At 34.3% G+C, this 24,025-nt stretch overlaps 1 protein-coding gene across 2 annotated transcripts; it reads right to left on the bottom strand.

The window, feature by feature from the left end:
- Positions 1-369: 369 nt before the first annotated feature.
- On the bottom strand, positions 370-6,814 carry LOC126723195 (RNA-binding KH domain-containing protein PEPPER-like). Of its 2 annotated transcripts, XM_050426506.1 has the most exons (9): positions 6,347-6,813; positions 5,213-5,314; positions 3,341-3,559; positions 2,505-2,563; positions 2,308-2,399; positions 2,081-2,193; positions 1,680-1,742; positions 1,436-1,512; positions 370-741 (listed from the first exon to the last, which is right to left on the bottom strand). In XM_050426506.1, the coding sequence occupies exons 1-9, from the start codon at positions 6,746-6,748 to the stop codon at positions 729-731; spliced, it is 1,140 nt and encodes a 379-aa protein (XP_050282463.1). In that variant the 5' UTR covers positions 6,749-6,813; the 3' UTR covers positions 370-728. The 2 variants fall into 2 exon arrangements, with proteins under 2 accessions (XP_050282463.1, XP_050282464.1); XM_050426507.1 differs by lacking the exons at positions 370-741; positions 1,436-1,512; positions 1,680-1,742 and having other exon boundaries at positions 2,117-2,210; positions 6,347-6,814.
- Positions 6,815-24,025: the final 17,211 nt, after the last annotated feature.

Here is a 24,025-nt window from a genome sequence, read left to right as displayed (position 1 = left end):
CACATGGATTTGCAACTAGTTGGCATATAAAAATTGATGAATCCATATGATTTTTAGATGAACTATACCATAGAGTTCTTAAAAGCCTATTCATTTTATTTTGAAATGAGTGGATTGATTTTTGCCATGTAATCAATATTTAAATGTAAAATTATGTTTTGTTAGTGGATTTTCGTAGCAGCCATTCAGCCCACCTGTCACGCACATAAAGGGAATTTACTAAGAAAATCCAGAGAAGAGGAGGTTACCTTCATGCATGCAATTTTCTTTTTTTGATGGGAACATGCAATTTTCAAACATGCTATAACTTCAGAAACCAATCCAATTCTGCCAGTCAGACCAACAACACACAATCCATATACACATGAAGAGGGAAAAAAGGACTTCAATAATTAAAAGTTCCACCAGGATATTTTTAATGAACAAGTAGTACTATGCTAGCATAAATTAGAAAACTAAATTATACTCAACAAGACGTGATTGATTTATATCCTCACAACAAACACATAAAATTCCTATGCACCACCTAAGTTTTGGAATAAAAAGATCTTGATATTCAACTCTCTCTTATAGCAAACCATACAATACATTATCATTGTATAACACCGTCGTCTCAAAATCTGGTACAGCATTTGCTGCAGCAAAGGTGAATTGGGATCTACCAGGAACTGAACTCAAGAAATGACTATTGAACAAGGGGGGCAAGAGGTCTTGATGTTCCGTCCTCATCAAAGCGGCAAACTGAGAAAACATGTCTATTAGCTTTCCAATGGAACAGAAGAATGGGGGACACAACAAGAAAACATGCTCAAATTTAGTGCTCTTATTTTAACAGCAGGGCAGTTTGTTTCACAGTTCTGTTGTTCAGTGCATCTTTCATCATTCTGTGGAAGTTGTTGAAATTATAATGCAATTATGAATCAAGTCCATGAAAAAGGTTAATAAGCTCTTATTTATGAATCTCAGTGCCCATGTCAGGCATTAATCTTATTTGTTCATTGTATTAATAAAATCTAAATTATACTCCAGAAATATTTCATGTGACAAAAGAGGATCGTGACTCACAGCCATACAAAACCTGATCCACAAGCTGACATCATGACGTATCCATAAGTATAACCGGTATGCAGCAAAACTTTTAATAGATATCATGTTGGAAGTTGGAACAAAATCATCAGTCTATATGGCTACAGCTTGCGTCCATGTTGGAAGATATCACCAAACAGATATATATATATATATATATATATATATTATATTTCACATTTTGGAGGTTGCCTCACCAATCATATTATTATACATTTTATTTATAAATCTACATGGGTTTATAAATATCTGAACTAGAGCTACAAGAGTCTAGAAGTAGAAAATCAACAAAAGAAAACTGAGCAACCAAATGGGACAAAAGATAGCATTTATAGGCAGGATAATTTACGCTGGCTGTTGAGCACCGGGTTGTTGTATCAACTGAGAATATATGTATTCGTCAACCCTCAGCTTTGCCAATGCTACCTGTTAAGCATCCAAAAATTCAAAAAATGAGAACTTTGATATCTTCATATTCATATCTCCAACAGAAAAAGAAAAATATAGTAGTGATGCAGGCAGCTACAAGATGGTTTCATTTCAGGTGGTATTTGACCAGTAATTATGAATATCACCAAGAAAGACGTATATACCTGTTGAGCGCTACCTCCGAATTGAATTTGTCGATGTTTAGTTTCGCCTTTCCCACCATAAACCTGTTAAAAAGAAACCAATAGAAGCTGAAACAAACGCAATGGAAATGTCCTCTTATGAGTAAACAAGAGTTACAAGACTGAACTTAATGCTATATATAAAACGTCTTATATATCCCTAACAATATGTAAATGGACTCCATTGCATATGCTATGAATTTATTAATAATAACGGTTGGAGTTGTGTATATCTTGAAGCTTGAAACCAGGAAATTACAAAAGCAATGATATTTCTTATTGGCCAAGATTTGGTGTGAAGTAATAATTAGTGGGTCATTAACAGCAACAGCAAAAGTAAGTTGCTCCTCATTCATATTCCTAAGAATTTAAGATCAGCCTACCTTGATCATTGCTCCAGACTCATTTCTGATCCTTGATATGTTGGTGCCGCTCCTGCCGATCAACCCACCAACCAGCGATTCCGATATCATCATCTCGAAAGTAACATAATCAGCTGCAAGATTGGTTGTCCTAAAGATGATGATGTTATGACAAAATATTAAAACTTGATAAAAAACAAAACATGGCAGTTGAAAGAGTCATTTGATATGGGAAAATATTCAATAACCTGATGTTGGGTCCAGGTACGGTTGAGGAGGTCTGATTGATGTAATATTGTACACTGGGCTAATAGAAATCACTTGTCGTGGTGGGTTTTCCCTAAATAACATGGAATCGATTATAATCATACAATTTAATTTTCAAAAAAGCACTCTTAAAAAGGTCTAAAGACAAAGTTCTGACAATCAGAATACAATATAAGACCTTAGTTGAGAACCAATCTCCTCCAATGCCTTCAGTACAGCAGGAACATCACCTGATATCTGAGTTAAAGAGGAATCTCAATCATTATTCCTTATTAAGTAGAAAAAAAACAAACAAAGCATAACTATGGATGAATCATGTATGACAGTAAATTATAATTTCATTGACATACAAAATGAATTTTATATACTTTAATGCCTAATGCTCTAAGCTCCTTGATATGCAACACCAAATCAGAAATATTTCCATGGATGACTTCAAAAGGTTTTTCTTAATTACTGTTTATTGAGTTGCAGTTCTGCTAAGAGGTGATTGGTAGGCAACCATGCTGCAATTAAGTACTGTTAATTGAGTTGCACTTAATAAAAAAAAATAAAAAATAAAAAATAAAAAGTACTTTTTATTGAGTTGTATTATGCCAAAAGGGAAATAATCATACACCAAAGTTGCTTAACAGTGATGAACTGTAGACTGGAATGCATTTTCCAGTAGAGGTCTAAGCATCTTTAAAAGGCAGCCCACCTAGAAAGTGTTGTATGAAAATCTCTCCTGGGTTTACTCACCCTCAATATTTGAGTTTTAACTGTTGAAGCACATTATAGGACCAAGACAAAAAAGATGGACTAACTAATTTCACATAACTGTTTTGGTCACATTTGAAAGCTTTTGCATTTATTGTGTGAAGTGGAAAGGAATCTTGGTAGTATTCGAAAGTAAGCAACAAAGTCTCTTAATCTCACTTTTGACAAGGTCACAAAGGTAAAATAATTATCAAGAACCAATTAAACAACACACTCTAATATTAACTTTAGCATTGACAGCATAGAGAAGCTCACCTGTACCACTCGATCAGATTCATGAGCAGATGCACACAAAGGCAACTGATTTTGAGCAAGAATTGTGATTATGGCACCACAGGAATCCCTCAATTTCTCAATATTTTGACCTGAAATCCCAATCAAACAACCTGCTTGGGTTCCAGCAATCAAAAGCCTTATGGTATTGGCAGCCACATGTCCTGCTGCAACTTTTGCCTCTGTACTGCTTTCATCTTCCTGTTTCAAGGAAAATTGTTTTTATCAGTGCCACCACGGTATCAGAAACACTCAGTCTTCTCTTAATAAGTTTAAAAACACATTCCCACAGGACATTCATTTCTTAACCCAGCAACAGTGGCAGTAAAGCAAGTGGTGCGCAATTCGATGTATACCATTTGAGAATGTCCGTCGACACCAATTTTGGAAATAATTTTTATATACACCCAAGGAGTATGGAACATTTAAAAACTATCAAGTCATCCCCCTACCCCCCAAAGGAAAAATTCCAATCATATGTATGGTAGTGTACAAAGAATTTCATACTCAATGCACTTCGAACATGCTAAGCTTTTTATTGGAACTCCCAAATATTTTGATAACAAGTTGTTAAGGGACAATAACATAGTGGACTTGAAGTTTTCTTACTATCAATTTCATTATTTCATATTGTTAATCACGGCATTTCATAAAAACTAATGGGGAATGCAAATAACACATCTAATGCACAAGCACAACCAAAAATTATTTCAGAATTTTATTTTAGATTTTCATTAGATTATATCATATTTTAAGTTTATTTATTTATTTAGTTTGAGTTCAGATAGGGATTAAATTTCACATTCTTAGATAAAGATTAGTAGTTTGGATCAGTTTAGACTATTGAGTTCAGTTAGAATTAGTTTTCATGGATGTTATCTTTATCTTTATTCCTAGAAACTCTACAAAAGCTCTAGATGGTTTATTTTGTATTCGGATTATTATTAATTTATTATAAATAAAATTTCATTTGTGAAAATTGTTTTGTGTTTGATGGTGATTCCAAACAACCCTTAGGTGGTGAAGCCTAAGGTTTACAGGGCAGTTCTAGGTGGTGAAGCCTAGGCTGTCCTGCATCAACGTCCCAAATAGGAAGCCTCATATAAAAAGATATAGAATTCTAACATAACAAGAACTCGGGATTAAGAACATGGTAGGTGGTTTCCTACAACAAGGAAATAGTTTTGAGGAAAAGAAGTCTTCAAAATAGGTGCTTCAGACCTTCACCAGTAGCTTACAGAAGGACAGTAGCATAACCCTACTAAGATCAAAATCATTGATGAAGTATGCATTCAAATAAATGCAGTTGAATCCAGACCTAAGTGATCTCCAAGTGACTAAATGCACCTAGGTGAATATACCACTTTAGAGACCAATTGGCTGGCCACCTAACTAATATCAAGCTACACCAGTCCCTCGGATTTAGTGTTTGTTATACAATCTTACCCTCCTTATACCATTGAATTCTATTCAAATATTTTTGGTAGTAAATATAATGTCTAGAGATTCTAGACTAAAAGCCACCTAAACCACTTCCACACTCATTAAACTTAAGATTATTGTTCATAGATAAATATAGTCCAATAAGAAAAATAAATAAAGAAGCCACTTAAGAAAAGGCCAGAAAATATTTGAACACATTAAACTCTTTGCATGTTGTCAACAAATGGAAAGCAGATAAAACTTTTTATAGAAAAGCGCCTACTTGCATCAAACTCAAATGAAATTTAGGGCACATATAAATATTATTGACAACGAATTTCAAGAGCCCACCACATAATTGTAATAAATCATGCTAACATGATATGACCTGGACAAAGCTACTTCAAGTTCATTCACTATGAAATAAATCACCTTTAGTATTAAAGTGGCAATTTGCTGGAGTGCATTTTCTGCGTCAGTGAGCTTGTTGTCACTGTCTTTAGAACTTATGATAATTACACGCTCTTCATGTCGCTGCAAAACATAAAAACAGATTTAGAACATGCCACAGTCCACTGGATAATTAGAAATAGACTAATCACCAGAATTTGGTTGATTAAAACTTAGGATTCAATTCTACAGACAAAAATCACTTTGAACAACTGCTCACTGAAGTAAATAAACATTGTTAGCACTTGCAGTGACAACTGAACCCTTTCCTAATGTTGCATTTTCACATTTTCGGTTAACATAATAAAACATAGGAAAAATTGCAATTTTTATCACAAATTAGTCCACAGAGTTTCAATTGCTACATTTGAAACCCTAAAATTTGGATTAAAATGAAATTATAAAGGTTTTGTTCAAATGAACAGATTTTGCATTTTGTGGACAAATTTACCCCTAAATTCCCTTCTGGTTTGGCCCTATCACAATTTATCCCCCCACAAGCTTTTCAAATACTACACGGATTAACCTTAAAAAGTTAGTAAATCACATGACCCACATGTGAAAAGACACTCATTTGTTCAAAAAGAACATTGCTTCATGATGAACACAAAGTATCTTAACAAATTACAAAGAATCACACAAGAAATGTGTGAAGACACTTAACTTGAAAGGAACCTAATGGAATTATAATCAGCCCCCATTTATGCTATTCCTGTCGACTACAACATTATAAGCAATAAAACACAAAGCCCATAAAGCCATAGCTCAAATGACTCCTCCTTAAGCTAAAAGTGTATGTAATACAAATTGTTACAAATAGCCATGTTTTGCTAATGCAATAGCACAAATTAAATTTTCCAAATAGTCACCGAAAGCCAATCATAGAACCGCCTAACAAACTCGAAAGCAAATAATCACTAAAGCTCTAAAAGTGTAGATTCACAGAACTGCCAAACAAAAGCTCGAAAGCTCTATATAAAATCTCAGGCAAAATCGCAAAAATTCGTACATTCACACACAAAATCAAAACCCTAACGTGAATAATAAACTACACAAAATGAAAAAAAAACACGAAAAATTTTGAGGAAGAAGAAGAAGAAGCTAGAAGCATCATACAGCGATGGCATCGGCGATTTTGATGGTGGCTTTGGTATCTTCGCGAATCTTCTGGATTCGGCAGCCTTCTTTGCCGATGACCTTCCCGATCTGCCGCGACGGGACGACGATTCTGAACAGTACGTCCTGAGCCAACTTCACTCTCCGCTTCGCCGCCGACTCGTCCTCCGCCGAAACAAGCTCGTCTTCCCGGCGGCGCTTTCCGGCCGCCGATGATGGCTGTCCGTATTCGAATTCGGGAAACGCGGCAGTAGGTACGGGGCGGGGCATGGGCATGGGCATGGGCATGGGTAAGGGTAGAGATGCGGGTACGGGTACGGGTACGGGCACCGAAACCGGTACGGTCGGGTGGTACATCATCGGGTTCATAGGGTTTATGGGGAATTGGCCTGGCTGGGCCATTGTTGTGAGAATTTAGAGAGAGAGAGAGAGAGAGAATGCTGAAAGGAAAAGAGAATGAAAAGTGTGAAGAGGTATTTTTATGGTTTGAGAAATTGGAGAAATTCTAAAACTCTTTTCTTTCTGTGGTGGAGTGAATTTACCTTTGTGTCCTCGGTTTATTTCTTCTCATACCAACTGTGCCCTCTCTCTGCCGTCGCTTTATTATTATTATTTTTTTTTGTTTCGGCGGAAAATCACATTTGCTTGTGTTGTTGACTTGTTTTAGAAACCATTTGAATGAAGTTACATCTGGTGTAATTCTTGTTAAGTTACACATTTTTTATACCGTAGATTTGTAAGTAATCTAACGGCTAAAAAAATATCATTAAATGCTATTACTTTCCATCTCATTCATAATTAATATTAGTATTTTCTCTCTCTCCTTATTTATTGTTTTTCTAGTAAACCCTGTAAGATAAATCAGATAGAAGTTACAGAAGAAAATTTTGAAACTAACATCGATAATGGAAAATTTACAGCAAGAACTCAAGAAGAAGAGACAGAAATCGGTCGAGTGAAGAACAAATCCTGTTTTAAAATTTTATTTTGCATTTTGACAGCTTCACCATGATAAAAGCTAAATATGTTTCGAAAGAAAACGTACCAAAGCATCACACCTCATGTAATTCTTAATGAAAAAGACTATACATGTTTTATCTAACAATACTCTTACAAATATATGTCGCACGCATCATTTTCTTTTAATCTTTAAAAAATTTCATGTTTCTTACAGTGGTGCATCACTAAACTGTGGTGTTCATTTCACCTTTCTGTAGGATTATTACATTACCACTGCTAGAGAACTAGCCCAAATGGTTGGAATTCGAAAGGCGCCAATCTTGCATCACTTTTCAGAATCAGTTTCTGGGGCAGCAACTATTCATTGCGGCCCTTTAACCAAGCAAAATTTTTATTTTATTTTTTTTCAAGTATAGAAAAGCTAGTGGTTAAAAATGGCAGTGTGCCTTTTTATCAAGCAAAAAACAATAAATAAGGACAGAGAAAAAAAATACTAGTATTAATTATGAATGGATGGAAAGTAATAGCATTTAATGATATTTTTTTAGCCGTTAGATCACTTACAAATCTACGGTGGAAAAAAGGTGTAACTTCACAAGAGTTACACCAGGTGTAACTTGAACCCATCTCATATATATATATATATATATATATATATTGGTTGAGTTCAAGTTACACCTGGTGTCTAAATAATGTTACACCACTCAATATTTTAATTGGAAGAGAGAGAGAGAGAGATGGTTTCAAGTTACACCTTTTTTATACCGTAGATTTTTAAAAGATCTAACGGTTAAAAAAAAAAAATCATTAAATGTTATTATTTTCCATCTTATTACCTAATTAATATTTAATACTAGCATTCTCTTTCTTCTTATTTATTGCTTTCCACCAAATAATATTTTCTTCAACACAATCTAACCAATATATATATATACAAATGCTTTCCACCAAATAATATATAAAGGCTACGTCAAACATTTTCAAACTTCCTAAGTTCCAACCTGTTTCAAGTAAATAAATTTTATTAAACTTTTCAATAAAATTAGGCTAGAAATTTTAGGTAATTTTTTTTTTCCCTCTCTCTTTCAAATCTCCTGAAATGTATTTAAAATTGTTCGAAATGGCAAAACACAAACAAAACTTAGCCAAGTTTCCTTGCACGACTTGACTAGCATTCTCCCACTATATTTATTATTTAAGAGTTACACCAGGTGTAACTTAAACCCATCTCATATATATATATATATAAGACTAAAATATAGATAAATTAGTTTTGGGACATTTCAAAATTGACTAATTTGATTTCTAAACCCAACTTTGTCTTTAATCTTTTTTTTTTCTCTCTCTCTCATGGTGATTAGTGATTACAGATTAAGTTGGTTAATTTTGAAATGTCTTAAACTGCATTGGTCCAAACCTAAATATGTTGATCATATTTTACCAGCAAAAAATATATATATAATGAAGAAAAAAAAAAGTAAGTCCAATAAAATGAAAATGTTTTTTGTTTTTTTTAAATTAGTAAAAGTTTGAGTCTATATATATTCCATTTGAGGCTTTTAAATGGTAAAGGATACGAAATATTTTCCCACTTGAGGTTTCTATTGTGAATCAAAGTTTTCGTTTATATGATTATTAATGATAAGAAATATCAATGGTTTTGTGTATGTAACAAACAACAACAATTTCTATTTTCTTTTATTTTTTTCACTTATTTTCAAGATCACAACCACATATAGAAAAATAAGTCAAATTTTAAGAAAAAAATTTTTTTTTTTAAGATTTATTCTACATAAAGTGTTTCCATCGAATCAAATGAAAAGTTAAAAAAAAAAAAAAAAAAAAAAAAAAAAAAAAAAAAAACCTCTCTTAAAACTTGCGTCATTTCATTTTACACTTTCACTATGAGAAATTTTAATATTTTTTTTTTTGAGAAACTGACAAATTTTAATATGATGGTTATATATATATATATTGATGATAAAACTATATTTTTTTTGTTGAATAAAAAAAGGAGGTCTCTGGTGTCAAGGACAGACCCAGGATTTTAAACTAGCGTGGCTGGAGTATAAAGGGAAAAAAAATTCAAATAGGCATCCATATAATATTAAAAAATTATAAATACTCAAAATTGTTGTTTCTAAATACATTAAGATGCAATCATTTACTAACAAAGATAAAAAAAAAAAATTAATGTTTTTTTTTAATACTAGGTTGCCTAAGATTTTTTTATTTATTTATTGAAGTTAGAGCATTTACAGTGGTCATGCTAAAAATTTTAGCTTTTAGCACATCAAAAAACTATTTTATTTATTTTACCATATAACTTTACAATACACTCAATATCAAATATTGTTCTATTTTTTTATCACTTTATTTAAGATAATATAAACAACTCATTAAAATAATAAAAGAAGAGAGGGAATTTGAGTTTTTTAATTAAAGGAAGAGATCAAATGTTAATAAAATATTATATTTTATTTTTAACAACTTGCTACAGTCAATTGGTATTTATACCAATTTACTGTAGTTGCAAACAATTTAACTTTAGCTTCTCTAATAACACATGAATTTTTGGTTCTTTGGTAGTAAAATAATTTTTTTTTTTTTTTTGTTAAAATTTTGAGTTGGATAGTTGCTATTTGAGTGAGGCAAGTTAGGCTTATTGAGGAGAAGAGGGGTCTAAGGTTTTACAAGGGGAGTCCAACTACAAAAAAGAAATATATAATAACAAAAATAAAATAAAATAAAAAATTGGACCCAGGGGACCCGGGCCCCACCTAGGTCTGTCCCTGTCCAGTGTAGACTTATCAACCTCACGCCACATGATGGCAATACGTAGTACTACATGTACCATTGGAACCTAGATAGGATTATTGTTGTAAGAATTTATAGTCTAATGGCTCAAGTCCTATCATATGAGGACTTCTACCACCAAGTCACACCTTGTGGTGGTGATGATAACACTATAAGTATAATGAATAATGATATAGGAATTATATTTTTTTAATGGAATGGTGTTGCAATTATAGTCATGAGTGGAACATTTGTTTTTATTATACATTTTTGAGTAAATTGTTTATTATATATTATTATTAGTAATATTGATACTGTTGTTGTCCAATGCTTATTGTGTTATACAATATACTATATTTTTGTTTTTATTTTTTTTATGTACAATATATTATTGTTGTCTAATTTTTTTTTTTATCATATATAGTAATTAACTAGTTATAATGTTGATGTCTAATTGTTTATTCTATATGGGTTATGCTAATAGGTGCCCTTAGGACAATGGTTAACAATCTATTTAAAAAAAATTTGACATCATTTTTATGGAAAATTGAAAAAGTTGTCAAAACATTAATTGTTTTTTTTTCGTTTCCTATAAAAATTTTCTTTAAATGGATTATTAACTATTGCCCAAAGTTGTAAAGCGAGTATTTGACATTTTGACTGACTTCCTTCGTCAACATGCCGGTTGGGAACTATCAAAAGATAATCATGCATTTATGTGATTGAGAAAATAAGAAGAAATAATTATATTCTCACAGTAGTGATAAACTATTAATTAAAATGCAGTTAATGATTTATACGTAGAGTGGACTATCAATATCACTCTTATGCCTTTTGGCATCTATCAATATGTAATTAATGATTTCTAAGAACAATGTCAATATCACTCGTATGTTAATTGGGATCTACCAAGATGTCTAAGTCTAAATCTTATTCTTCTTTCTTTCTTTCTTTCTTTTAATTAATTAATTTATTTGGGGTGGGGGGGAGGGGGGGGGGGGTGGAATCTGGCATAGATGAAGGAAGAAACTACAAATTGTTGGCATTGTTTTGGCAATGCCTTAGATATGCATAACCCAAAGTATCTTGATTAAGTGACATAAAAATATTTAGAAGAAAGGCTCAAAAAATTAACAAAATCTTCTTCAATCTCAATGCCACTCCTTTGCTAGTGCATGAGCCACACTATTTGCTTCTCGAAAGCAACGCTTCAGCTAGTAGCAAGGGATCCTACTGAAAAGGGCCTGCAATCATCAACTAAATGAGATAAGGATCTAGAGGTATTGGTTCCTCTATTTATAAAACTAGTCGCTAACCCGTGCGATGCACGGGAAAACTATTAGAAAATAATAAAGTATGCATATATTAAAAGACAATTTAAGTTCATGTGTGCTTGCAAGGGATACATACCTAAATAGTTCTTGCGGTAGAAATAAAAGCCTTATCTTTGAGATAAAGAACTGATGTAAACAAACTAACCTTACATAAAACAAATTAAAAAAAAAAAAAAAAAAAACATAAAACTGATGTCACGGGAAATTCAGCCACATAGTAGTAATATATAAATCTCTTAAAACCTAAACCTAAACCTAAACATAAGGACTAAATATTTATGCGCCTTCTCTTGCTTTCCAGATGTATTTGGTTAAAAACATAAAACTGATGTCACGAGAAATTCAACCACATAGTAGTAATATATAAATCTCTTAAAACCTAAACCTAAACGTAAGGACTAAATATATACCGTGAGTTGTAGATCTTGAATGCTATACCGTGCGTTTAGGGCTTCCTACATCTTGAGAGAGAGAGAGTTTGCAGAAACCAAAGAAAATCTCTCTATAGCTTAAGAAACACAATATACTAAAATCAAAGAGATAAAATTTTCAGAGGACAAAATATTATAGATAATTTAAAAGAATTTTGGTTTAATTCTTGAAACCGCAACTCCATAAAATTCATACTAATAATAATATTTTATGATAGCGCAATTAGAATTTTGGTTTAATTCTTGAACACTGAATTGGAGATTGATTATATGAGTATTCAATGGTGAACAAAGTACTATGTATTAATTAATATATAAACAAAACTAACCTTACAAAAACTGAATTTTATAAGCTAAAATCTATACTGTGCATTGTAGATCTTGAATGCTTTAGGGCTTCCTACGTCTGGAGAGAGAAAGTTTGCAGAAACCGTGGCTTTATATTTCTTAACTTGAGAGAGGGGTAAGGTTGCTAGGGTTTTGTAGATCTTGAATGCTTTAGGGCTTCCTACGTCTGGAGAAAGAGAGAGTTTGCAAAAACCGTGACTTTATATTTCTTAACTTGAGAGAGGGGTAAGATTGCTAGGGTTTTGAGGAGTTATAATTTTTATTTACTTATTTATTTTTTAAGGTTGCTAGGGTTTTGAGGAGTTATAATTTTTATTTATTTATTTATTTATTAAATATTGTGCTAACGTGGAAAATTGTGGTGCCAGCAAAGGCTTCGGTTTTATATATATATATATATATATATAGATTAACAATTAAGCAAGCATCCATTTCAATTTCAACCGAGGAGAGGAGGAGTTGAATGCAAAGGAATAGGCCATCCCTAAAAGCTCTTCAAGCATAATCCTCAATAATAATAAAAAAAATGATAATTTGTCTTCTAAACCATCTTAGAATAACTTCTCTACCATTCATTTATATGTGTTTCTTTATGTATTTAATAGTTACAGAATTAATGCTAATTAGGGTTGCATATGAACTGGGAAAAAATATCTTGATTTTCTTGTTGGCCATGCGAGCTCCCCGAGACGAGATTATGATTTTTTTGGTTGAAAAGGTCATGGCTCGATTGACAGTTCAAAAGCTAATCTTTTATAGAAATATCATTTTGTACTTGTTGTATACTTCATATGCACAAAGTTCATAATTTCATGCATGATATACACATATTTCTTTATTGATGTTCACATTATTTAAAATGTGAAAATGAGAGATGTGTGTTGATGCCCATTTTTTTTATATTATGGCCCAGAAGATAAAGTCTCAAACCCACTAGAGAAAAGCCCAAGAAAAGCAAGGAAGAAAGGACCTAAAGAACCTATTATTAGACCCACGTCCTCAGGGATGGACCCAGGATTTCAAGCTAGGGGGCGGAGATAAGCGAAAAAGAAAATTCAAATACACATCGATACAATACTAACAAACTATCAACCAAGAAAAATATACAAAAATCATTGTTTTTTAATATATTAAAATACAATCATCTACCAACAAAAACAAAAGATACAAAACACTATTGTCTCTTAATACATTATCTATGAAAAGGGAACTCGATGATCTTTTAAATGTCAAAGCTATATTATTTTCAATGTATAACATTAGAGAGTCCCTAAAAAAATCATTTTCCATTTTTTTATGAATGTTAGTTTTGACAACTTTTATAGCTAAAAATGCTCGCCCTGTAGTTACAGTAGAAATCAGAAAAGTAAGCACAAGTCTCATCATTCTATAAACAAGTTTGTGGTGTTCTGAATTTCCAGTTCTCACTAACCATTGACGCAACTTAGATAAACTTTTCAATTTTTTGAACTCCAGATCCTGGACTACATTATGCTCATAATGATAAAGGTTCTTCTCCAACACTTGTTTGTCATAATCCGTGAAATCTTGTGGATAGAACTTCTTTACCAACAAATAAAGATCACTAATTTTGAAAGAATTTAATGCCTCTCGAGTTCTAAAGCTGAGCTAAGCCTAAGTAACTCTATTGCATCCCATTAAACCGATGATTTAGTTCCTATAGTTAAGAATCTATTGCAGCATAAAAAATATTAACTCGATAATGATGCTCAATTGTAAAGTCATCTTGCTGTTTACAAGCTTGGCCTCGCCTCCCAAAATAACAAGCATTCATATCTAGGACATCAATGCAATGTTTCTCACAAAATCATATCACAGTGGCAAGTAAGCCATCCCATCCATCATCTCTAAATTTTTGAATAAGTGCTTTAGTAGATAAAACTAAATGCATGGCATTTAAAATGTCTTGAGATTGGCTTTGCAAAGCTTGATAAAGTTTATCAGTGATCTCCATAGTTTCCTTCTCAAGATGCAAGATGAAGACAAATTCAAATGAATTTAAACCATCATAAGCTGACTTTGCTTCTGCCCGATGTTCACCACCACTTGCATTATCAATTATGTTTAGTAAAACTTCACATGTTGGAGTAAACATCCTTAATAAGCTAGAAACTAATCTAAAATGTGAACTCCAACGTGTTTCTACAGGTCATTGTAAAGTGCCAATTTGATTAAGTCTACTTCTAGTCTTGAGCTCTTCAAGATCAATCAAACGTGCTATTTCATTAGCATTGACAACTTTCAATTGCTCATTACGCTTGCATGAAGTATTAACAATTTTGATCACCAAAATCAATTTTAGAAAAAAACCCACTAATGGGAACAACTTGTTTTGATACTTTTACTAATGCCAGTTGTAAGCGATGTACAAAACAATGAATATAATAAGCATATGAGCAATCATTCAAAATCAAAGCTTGTAATCCATTCCACACAATCACATGTTGCTTGCTCCATCATATCCTTGCCCTTGAATATTTTGTATATCCAAACAATGTTGAGATAACAAAGAATATATCTCCTTCTTTAGAGTCAAAGCCGCAATGTCAACAACATGAATAAGCTCAAAAAAACGCTCTTTCACAAAGCCTTCTATATCAACATATCTAAAACTCATAGCCATTTGCTCTTTCATGGACTCATTACGAGCTTCATCAACCATTATGCAAAACTTTGCATCACCAATTTCTTCCTGATTTGCCTTCTTCACTTTGGTTGAGTAAACATGTAGAATTTCCTTTTGAATCCTAGGAGATGTGTAGGTTGCATTTTTGGGAGCTTTTTCTATTATTTCAACAACCTTCTCATTCCAAAAAGTCACAATATCCAATGTTTCAAGAAAGTTCCCACGATTAGATGAACTAAAGTTTTCATCTCGACCTCTAAAATATATAGCTTGAAAGGCAAGATGTCGGACAACATATATTAAGGCCTACAATTGCAACCGATTATTTGCAATTTATTCTATAGTGAAATGATCAATCACCTTTTGTAAATGCTGCGATTGGTTCATCAAATCTTTACATATTTGCTCTGCAACTCTATAAGCCGAGTTAGGATCTATCCCTATATGACTTTGAAAATAACAATTTTTGCCCCCAACTTTTTTCCAATTTCTAAATCCACCAATGATGAATGCATTTTGTCCCACAACCCCATTTGGCTTATGAAAGATAAAGGATGGTAGGCAATAAGCTGTATCTTTTGTTGGAGAATATTAAAGCCATGTTGAATGGTATTCAGACCAAGAAGCTTGAAAACTACGATTATGTTCTCCACGTTTTTTTATGTATCTAGAGGAGGTTGGTGCAGACAATTTTTAATGTAAGCTCGTCGAATGTCATCACGTTGATTAACATGATATTTCCATATTTCTTTACGTGTTCCGGGATCATAATCCAAAGAATCAATATCAACTTTTTTAAATTTTGTTTGAGGGATATGGTCATTTTCTGGAATTGGGATATCAACATTTTCTAGAATTGGAACATCGACATTTTCCAAAATCGAGGAATGAATATTTTCTAGAATTGGAAAATTGACATTTTCTGAAATTGGAATAGCAACATTAGTTGTTGGCAATACTACATTAACTTTTGAAAAATTTGAATCTTTTCTTTTGAAAAAAATCAAACATTGTAGTTGATTTACTCATGATCTACAAATAAAATAAGAATAATATATATTATCTTACAAACAAACTAATTGTTGTTACTAAGTAAAAACAAATACTAGAATCTAGGTAATATGCATGAAGCATTTAATTATAAATTTAGTATTTCCCACTACTTTTCAATTTATAAATTTATCTAATTTCAAATTACTAGTTATAGCATTATGAATTAACAATAGGCGCAAGTGAATCATTGTAATCTTTTTAAATTTGTGTGACAATTTATTATATTATATGATTTGTCTTTGTCTTTGTATCTCTGCCTTTATCTCTTTTTTATGTCACTCGTCCAGTCCCACTACTGACACTATGAATTTATTATGCATTACCAACAAATACTTTTCCTAACATTGCCATTTTTATTCCTTGAAAGTTGAATTACTATTCCTATTTTTGTCACTCGTCCTTATTTTATTGCCCAACTACCACACAACAAATAGTCAAACACTAATATATTCTCTAATCTCTACAACAAACTCTACAGACTCTCTCTCTTATCTATATAATATAATAGAGATAGTCACAAACACAAAGTCACAAAGCCAAAAAGCCAAAAAGCCAAAAAAAAAAAAAAAAAACACCACAAGCACAGATTCATATCTTCAATTCACAATCACCATCATCACTCATCAGTAAAAACACAAACACCACAAGCACATATTCTAAGATTCACAAACATTATATTAGGTTTTGAAGGACAGATTAATTACATGAGTGTGAAGTGTGAACCGTGAAGGCTGGAGCAACGAAGCTGGGCTAGGCAGATCGAGCAACTGGCGGCATCACGGCGAGATGAGTCTCGCGTGGTGGGTTTCGCATGGGTCTACGAGATGGGTCTCGTGTGGTGGTGGCATCACGGCATGGGCAACGACAAGATTTCAAGATCTCGCCTCTCAATTTCCCTTTGTCACGTGGTGGCGGTGTCACGACGTGGGCAACGACAAGACTAGGTCTCTCTCAGTCTCTCGCCTCTCACTTTCTCTCTATCTTGCCTCTTAGTTCTTCTTTTCTTTTTTTCTTTTTTTTGTTTGGAGTTTGGACTACTAGGTTTACATATTTTTGGATTTATTTTTTATTTTTTAGATTTACATGTGGGTTGGCCAGCTAGGTTAACGGTTGATAATTTTGGAGGGGGGCCCAAGTCTTCTTCTTCTTCTTTTTTGAAAATTAACCTACTAAAAAATAAAAATTTTGGGTCAGGGGGGCCTAGGCCCCCACTTGTGTCTGTCCCTGCACGTCCTTACCAAACTAGCTAAGTAACCAAAGAAAAGGGTTTGCTGTAGAATGCCTTAGGATTAGGTAATCAATAGAGGCTTGGTTGCCCACAAGTGAGAAAAAAAAGGAGAGAGAGCAACTCTCATTAAGAATCCCATGATAAAAGCAAAAAAAGGCCCAAGAGATGGCTTAAACACGTTGAAAAGAATAAAAGGCCCACAAAAGGGGCTTCTGCAAAACAATCCAAAGAATTTAAATGAGCCCAAGAAGCCCCAGACTTTTTATATAAGAGAATTGGAGGCTCTAAGCACCCCATGAAAAGAGGAAGGGAAAATAGAGAGAGTTATTGAGCACGAAGGTAAGTAAAACCATTCTGTAATTTCAAACATTGAGCAATGTGAAGAAAAGGATTGGTACTATTCCTCCACCTCCCAAACCTGGAAAGAAAGGAAGATTTATCACTGATTGAAGTTCGGGAGTTGTGGCTTGGTGGAAGGGAGGGGGTATTTGGTTTTTGGGATTCTGCCATGGTTGCTTCAGAAAAAAGACTTGCTGGGAAGTGCTTTGCCCGAATGGATGGAGAATATGATGAACCATATGGTGCATGCTTTGGAAATCTTAAGATTGAACCTTGGTTAAATAAGACAATCAATTTGCATCAATTACTCCATAGGAATCCTTGTTAGAAAAGAAGGGTTGTTGTGATTTGAGAGATTATTCTATTTACCAAATAGAGAAAGAAATTAAAACCTCTTTTGTAATAAGAATTGCCAAAGAGAGAGGAAGAGAGTCAGCAAGAAAAAGGGGTAGGAAAGTCCGAAAAGTTGTGTATGAATAGGAATAGAACTCAACCACAGGGGACATCAACAAGAAGAGAAAAAAAAAGTATTAGTAGAGCAGTAAACAAATTAGAGAGAATAGAAAAAGAATTGTGGCAGAATAGTTTTTTTAGAGAATAGTAGAGAAAACCCTTTGTAGAATATCTTGGCATGCACCACTAAAGTACTCCCTTTCTCCCAAAAAATGCACTACTCTTCGGGCTTCTTCTCCTCAGCTAAGGTTGACTAAAGTTCCAAACTTTGTAGTTTTGTGCTGATATTAAGCAATAAGACTATGAGAATTGAACCTAAGATCTTTCTTGGCTAAGTTCTATTCTGCAGAGAACAATTCTCTATCTTTATATATATATATATATATATATATATATATAGAGAGAGAGAGAGAGAGAGAGAGAGAGATGGGTTCAAGTTACATCTGGTGTAACTCTTACATTTTTTAAACTGTTGGATTTAAGTAGATCCAATGGTTAAAAAAAGACCATCATTATTACAAATATTCTTATTAGAATCTCATTAATTAATATCATTTATTACATTCTAAACCTATCTCTAAATTCAAAAACGTTTGACATCTGACTTTCTCTCTCTCCGTTTCTCTCTCTCTCTTTGTCTCCTCCACCATTCCTCCTCCACCATTGTTCCACCTTTACAAGTTGCCAGCAGAAGAAAAAAAAATAGTTGCCATTTTCTACTCTTGCGACCTTGCTAATTCAAAGATGTCACAAATAGAAATAGAGTTACCAAGTGCCAACACGAAGGCTTTCACCTCAGCAATAACCTCAACTTATGTCCACATAGCGTGCAACCATCAATTGTCGAACAGCCATTGCCAAGGACTAATGAGAGTCCCACATTATTTTTTACACTTGCCGTACACACAGTCCTACGTTATTGAAATAATGTGTTTTAATCACAATGTTAAAAGATGAGTAAAATTTCAAAAGACTGGTAAAATTTTATCTATATATTCTCATTTGGGACTAAACATATTCCTTCACTTCAACCTAGCTATAACACACCTCTCTTTCTATTCCCTTGGATTTCCATGACAATCATCGGACAATAGGACAATCACATTCAATTGAAGAAATTTTTATGCTGGGCGTAGAAAAAAATGGAGAACAAGACAAATAATGCTTTATTTGGATTGTGGAAATAATTAACACTTATGGAAATTATGAACTGCAACGTGCAAGTACAGCCACAAAACACTTACCTACTCTATCTACCTTGCTCATTGTTCGGCTTGGTTTTTTTTTTTTTTTTTTTCTTCTGCTGGCAACCTGTAGAGGTGGAACAATGGTGGAGGAGATAGAGAGAGAGAAACGTAGAGAGAGAGAGAGAGAGAGTTAGACGTCAAACGTTTTTGGGTTAAGAGATAGGTTTAGAATGTAATAAATGAGAGTAATTAATGAGATCTTAATAAGAATATTTGTAATAATGATGGTCTTTTTTTAACTGTTGGATCTACTTAAATCCAACAGTTTAAAAAATGTGTAACTCTAAAGAGTTACATTAGGTGTAACTTGAACTCATCTCATATATATATATATATATATATGCTACAAAGTATAGTCATTAAACACTTACTAATATGCTAATTTTGTTGTGAGCTAACAAATTACGAGGTTGTCTTTTATTATTTGTTTGGAATATTTGTTTTGCTACAAATTGGTTCAATGGAGCCCATTCTACAAGACATATTGAGCCTAATTCCAGTTGGGCCTATTCTGCAAAACGAACTAGGCCCAATTTCCAACCCCACCAGCCTTGGTCAGAGAAGTGTCTACAAATATCTTGACACGTGTATTTTGACCAAAAAAAAAAAAAGGCACCTACAATGTCTAGGGACAATGTATACTAATGAATATGAGAGAATCAATGCCCAATCTTTTGTTGCTATTAGATTGAGTTACTTTGATCCAATCTATAGCTAAAGCAATCCCTACCTTATTGGTCCAATGCATTGCACTTTCGATCGGTTCAAGTTTTAACCTACCTGATGAAGCTAATTGTAATTTCCTTTAGGGGTTCATTGACATTGAAGAAAGATACACCTAGTTACTTGGCACAAGGTTAGCAAAACCCAAGCTTTATTGGAGGGTTGGGTTTCATGCTTTCAGGCCCTATAACTTAGCTTCCATTGCTAACTTGGTTTGGCAGGGCCATACCGATAAATATGATCTTTGGGCAAAGGTTTTATTCAACAGATACCTACGACATAACTTTGACATGAATATGATTTTGAGATGAAAGGGATTTTGCATGTGGGTATGTCATGGAAAAGGGTTGTCCTCTCTTTCTAAAAGGTTCTGAGTGGGCTAGGAATGGATTATTTGTCTCCTAAATGATCTAGTCTAGGATATGAAAGTGATGCCCCTCCAAGTATTTGTTAATAGAACTGATGAGAGGGTATGGGATATATGGATTTTAGCTTCAAATAAGCTTACTCTATGGTCACTTTTTGGGCTAAATTAGTCGTTTTTTTGAGTTCAATAGAAATTGTCATTAATAATTATGAATATTATAGTGTGGAATTGTAGGGTCGCTCTGAAGCCCAATTTTCAGAGTCATGTTAGGGAGTTGGCCAGGATTCATAATCCTTCCATTTTGGTTGTAATGGAAACACGAGTTGGGGGAGACAAAGCAAAGGAGATTACAAATTGCCTTCCTTTTGATGGTGTTATACATACCGACACGATGGGGTTTGCGGGTGGAATCTGGCTGTTATGGAACTCAGATAGAGTGGAGGTGGTGCCTCTCATGAGCACGGAGCAAGAAATTCATGTTGAAGTTAAGGTACTTCCTTCTAACCTTGCTTGGATTTTTACTGCTGTGTATGCTAGTCCTAGAATTGTGGAGAGACAGGTGTTATGGGATAATCTCTCTAAGGTTGCTGATCTCCATAGTAAACCGTGGATTATTGCGGGTGACTTTAATGAACCCCTTACTGGGGATGATAAGTTTTGGGGTAGACCGGTTAGTATAAACAGAGCGCTGATGTTTAAGGATTGTTTGGATAAATGCAATATGGTGGATATGGGGTTTAATGGGCCGAGATATACGTGGACAAATAGAAGGGAGATAAATAGCCTCATCCAAGAGAGAATTGATAGATTCTTTATGAATCCTAGTTGGTGTTTACTTTATCCAGATGCTAAAGTGTCGCACTTAACCAGGTGTCACTCAGACCATTGCCCCATGTTGATGGAAACCAATCCTAAGAGGCAATTGCATCTCATAAGACCGTTCAGATTCCAATCCTTTTGGCTGTCTGACCCCTCTTTTCTGAGTGTGGTTAACAAGGCTTGACAGTACCCGAGGAGGCTTATGGAAGCAATAGATGTTTTCTCCAGGCAGGCCAGTTTATGGAATAAAAATCAGTTCAGTAATATCTTTCAAAAAAAGAGAAAAGTTTTGGCCTGGCTTGATAGGGTGCAAAGGTCTTTGGCCAATTAGCCGTCTTCCTCTCTAGTAGCATTGGAGAACCAGCTTTGTAAGGAGCTGGATGTTGTGCTGGAGCAAGAGAGGGATCTTTGGGCTCTGAAATCTAGAATTAATTGGATGATCTTGGAAGATAGAAACACTTCATTTTATCACATTTCAGCTTTAGCTCGTAGGAAGCGTAAGTTCATCACTGCAATTAAGAATGATGCGGGGGTCTGGTTGACAGAAGAAAGAGAGGTTGCAAATCACTTCGGAGAAGGTTTTATTACAATCTATACTACTTCCCAACACGTGAATTTAGCTATAATTTGCAGTGGCAACCTAAGCTTTCGTGTGACGAGAAGAATAGCATTAGCCACATGGTGACGGAGGAGGAAATTAGAGCTGCTCTCTGGTCTTTAAAAGCCTTCAAAGCCCCCGGTCCGAACGAGCTGCATGCGGGATTTTTTCAAAGATTCTAGCTGGTTGTAGGAAGGTCGGTGAGTGAGGAGGTGCATGCTGTTTTTAGAGAGAAAAAAATTCTGAAATTTTTGAATGGTATGAATATTGTACTCATTTCGAAGACCCAAGGGCCTAAGTCTATTGGTAGTTACCACCCCATAAGTCTGTGCAATTCAGTGTATAATATAGTGTCCAAGATTCTGGTTGGAAGGATTAGGCCATTTTTGGATCAACTTGTTTCCCCTTGTCAAGCAGCGTTTATTCCTGGTAGGAGGGGAGTGGATAATGCTATTGTTATGCAGGAGATTATCCATACCATGGGGAGAGCTAAAGAGAAAGGTGGTTACATGGCTCTAAAAATTGATCTAGAGAAGGCTTACGACAAACTTGAATGGAGCTTTATTAGGGGTATGTTGATCCGATACAATTTTCCGGATAATCTTGTTGAGATTATAATGAGTTGCATTTCTTCTGTTTCGACATCAATTTTGTTTAATGGAGGGAGCCTTGATCTGTTCAGGCCATCTAGAGGCATAAGGCAGGGAGATACGCTATCCCTGTACATCTTTATCTTGTGTATGGAATTTTTAAATCAGCTCATTTAAGAGAAGTGTGAGGCTAAAGTTTGGTGTCCGATCAAGGCGTCTAGAAGTGGTCCGACCTTCTCTCATCTGTTCTTTGCTGATGATCTTGTTTTCTTCACTAAGGCGAATGCCGAAAATTACAATGCCATCAGGGAGGTTCTTGATACATTTTGTGGGTACTTTGGGCAGACAGTGAGTGAGTCTAAGTCCAGGGTTTATTTTTCTCCGAATATTGATCTTGATGATAGGGAGGCTTTGAGTGACATCCTTGGTTTCCATCAAACGGAGTGTCTGGGGAAATATCTGGGCTTCCCTATTAAACACAAAGGAAATAATACCCAGGATCTCAGTTTTGTTCTAGATAGAGTGAAGTGTAAGCTTGCGGGGTGGAAGGCCAACCTCCTTTCTATGGCCGGAAGAGCGGTGCTGATTCAAGCATCTTCTTCAGCTATTTCGGCATATATTATGCAATGCAACTTACTGCCTAGTAAGGTGTTGGATGGTATTGATAGAGTTAACATGAATTTTTTGTGGGGATCAACTGAAGAGAAGGGAAAAATGCATTGGGTGGCCTGGAAGAAGGTCACAAGAGCTAAGAAAAAGGGGGATTGGGGCTTCAAATAGCAAAGGGAAGGAATACAGCGCTGTTAGCAAAGCTGAATTGGAGATTCCACACTGAAGATAAGGCCCTATGGGCAAAGGTTTTGAGGATGAAGTATTGCAACCCCCAGAGACTTAATTCGAGAAATGCAAGCAAGTTGCCTAGTTCTAGAATTTGGAAGGGAATGGTGCGAGGAGAAGAAATTTTTAAAAAAGGAACCAAGTGGCTTCCGGGTTTTGAAAGTAAGCTGGATTTTTGGAATGATAATTAGACTAATCATGGTCCCCTAAGAAAGATCATTCAGGGGCCTTTGCCTAGAGAAGCCGCCAATCTAAAGATAAAGGAGGTGGTGGATTATACTGGAAGATGGGAATGGTCTTTAATCCAAATGAATTTTTCGGAGGAAGTTTTCAATGATATAAAGGCCAATCCAATTCCCCTTTCCGCCAGAGTAAAGGATAGATTGGCCTGGAAGTACTCGGCCAAGGGTGATTTTGAGCTTAAGAGTGCTTATGGGTTGGCCACGGACTCTTTAAGGGATGCCCCATTCAATGGGAAGTGGATTTGGAAGCTAAAAATTCTGCCTAAAATTCAAAATTATTATGGAAGTGTACGCACCATAGCATCGGGGTGAATCAGTGCTTAGCGGCTAGAGGGCTGCAAGTTGATGCCTGCTGCCCTCAGTGTCATGTTAAGGCAGAATCCATTTTGCACATGCTTTGAAAATTGTTATAGTTCCTCTATATTTTTATTTTTGATAATTCAATAGTTGAGAGGAGGGGAGAAATAAAATACAGACATCTTCACTAAAAACATTAAAATATGTCAATTTAATTACAAGATTCTTAACAAATGAGATATTTTCACTTATAATTTAACAATTATTATATAATTAGTGTTTTTTTTTTTTTGATGAAACAATTAGAGATGTGGTTAGATGGTCATTTCTCTCTCTTATTTTGGGTTCAAAATATAGAGTTTGGCTATAA

This window comes from Quercus robur, chromosome 4 (assembly GCF_932294415.1).
Source record: "Quercus robur chromosome 4, dhQueRobu3.1, whole genome shotgun sequence".
NCBI classification, from domain to species: domain Eukaryota; kingdom Viridiplantae; phylum Streptophyta; class Magnoliopsida; order Fagales; family Fagaceae; genus Quercus; species Quercus robur.
The sequence above is the reverse complement of the archived record's forward strand: the minus strand, read 5'-3'. Positions and strand labels throughout refer to the sequence as shown.

Excerpts from the sequence above, each read along its gene's own strand:
- LOC126723195 (XM_050426506.1), bottom strand. The coding sequence starts at position 6,748 with ATGGCCCAGCCAGGCCAATTCCCCATAAACCCTATGAACCCGATGATG. Across the intron at positions 2,564-3,340 it reads AATCTGATCGAGTGGTACAG|ATATCAGGTGATGTTCCTGC; the intron begins GTGAGCTTCTCT and ends TCTTTAACTCAG. Across the intron at positions 2,400-2,504 it reads GAGATTGGTTCTCAACTAAG|GGAAAACCCACCACGACAAG; the intron begins GTCTTATATTGT and ends CATGTTATTTAG.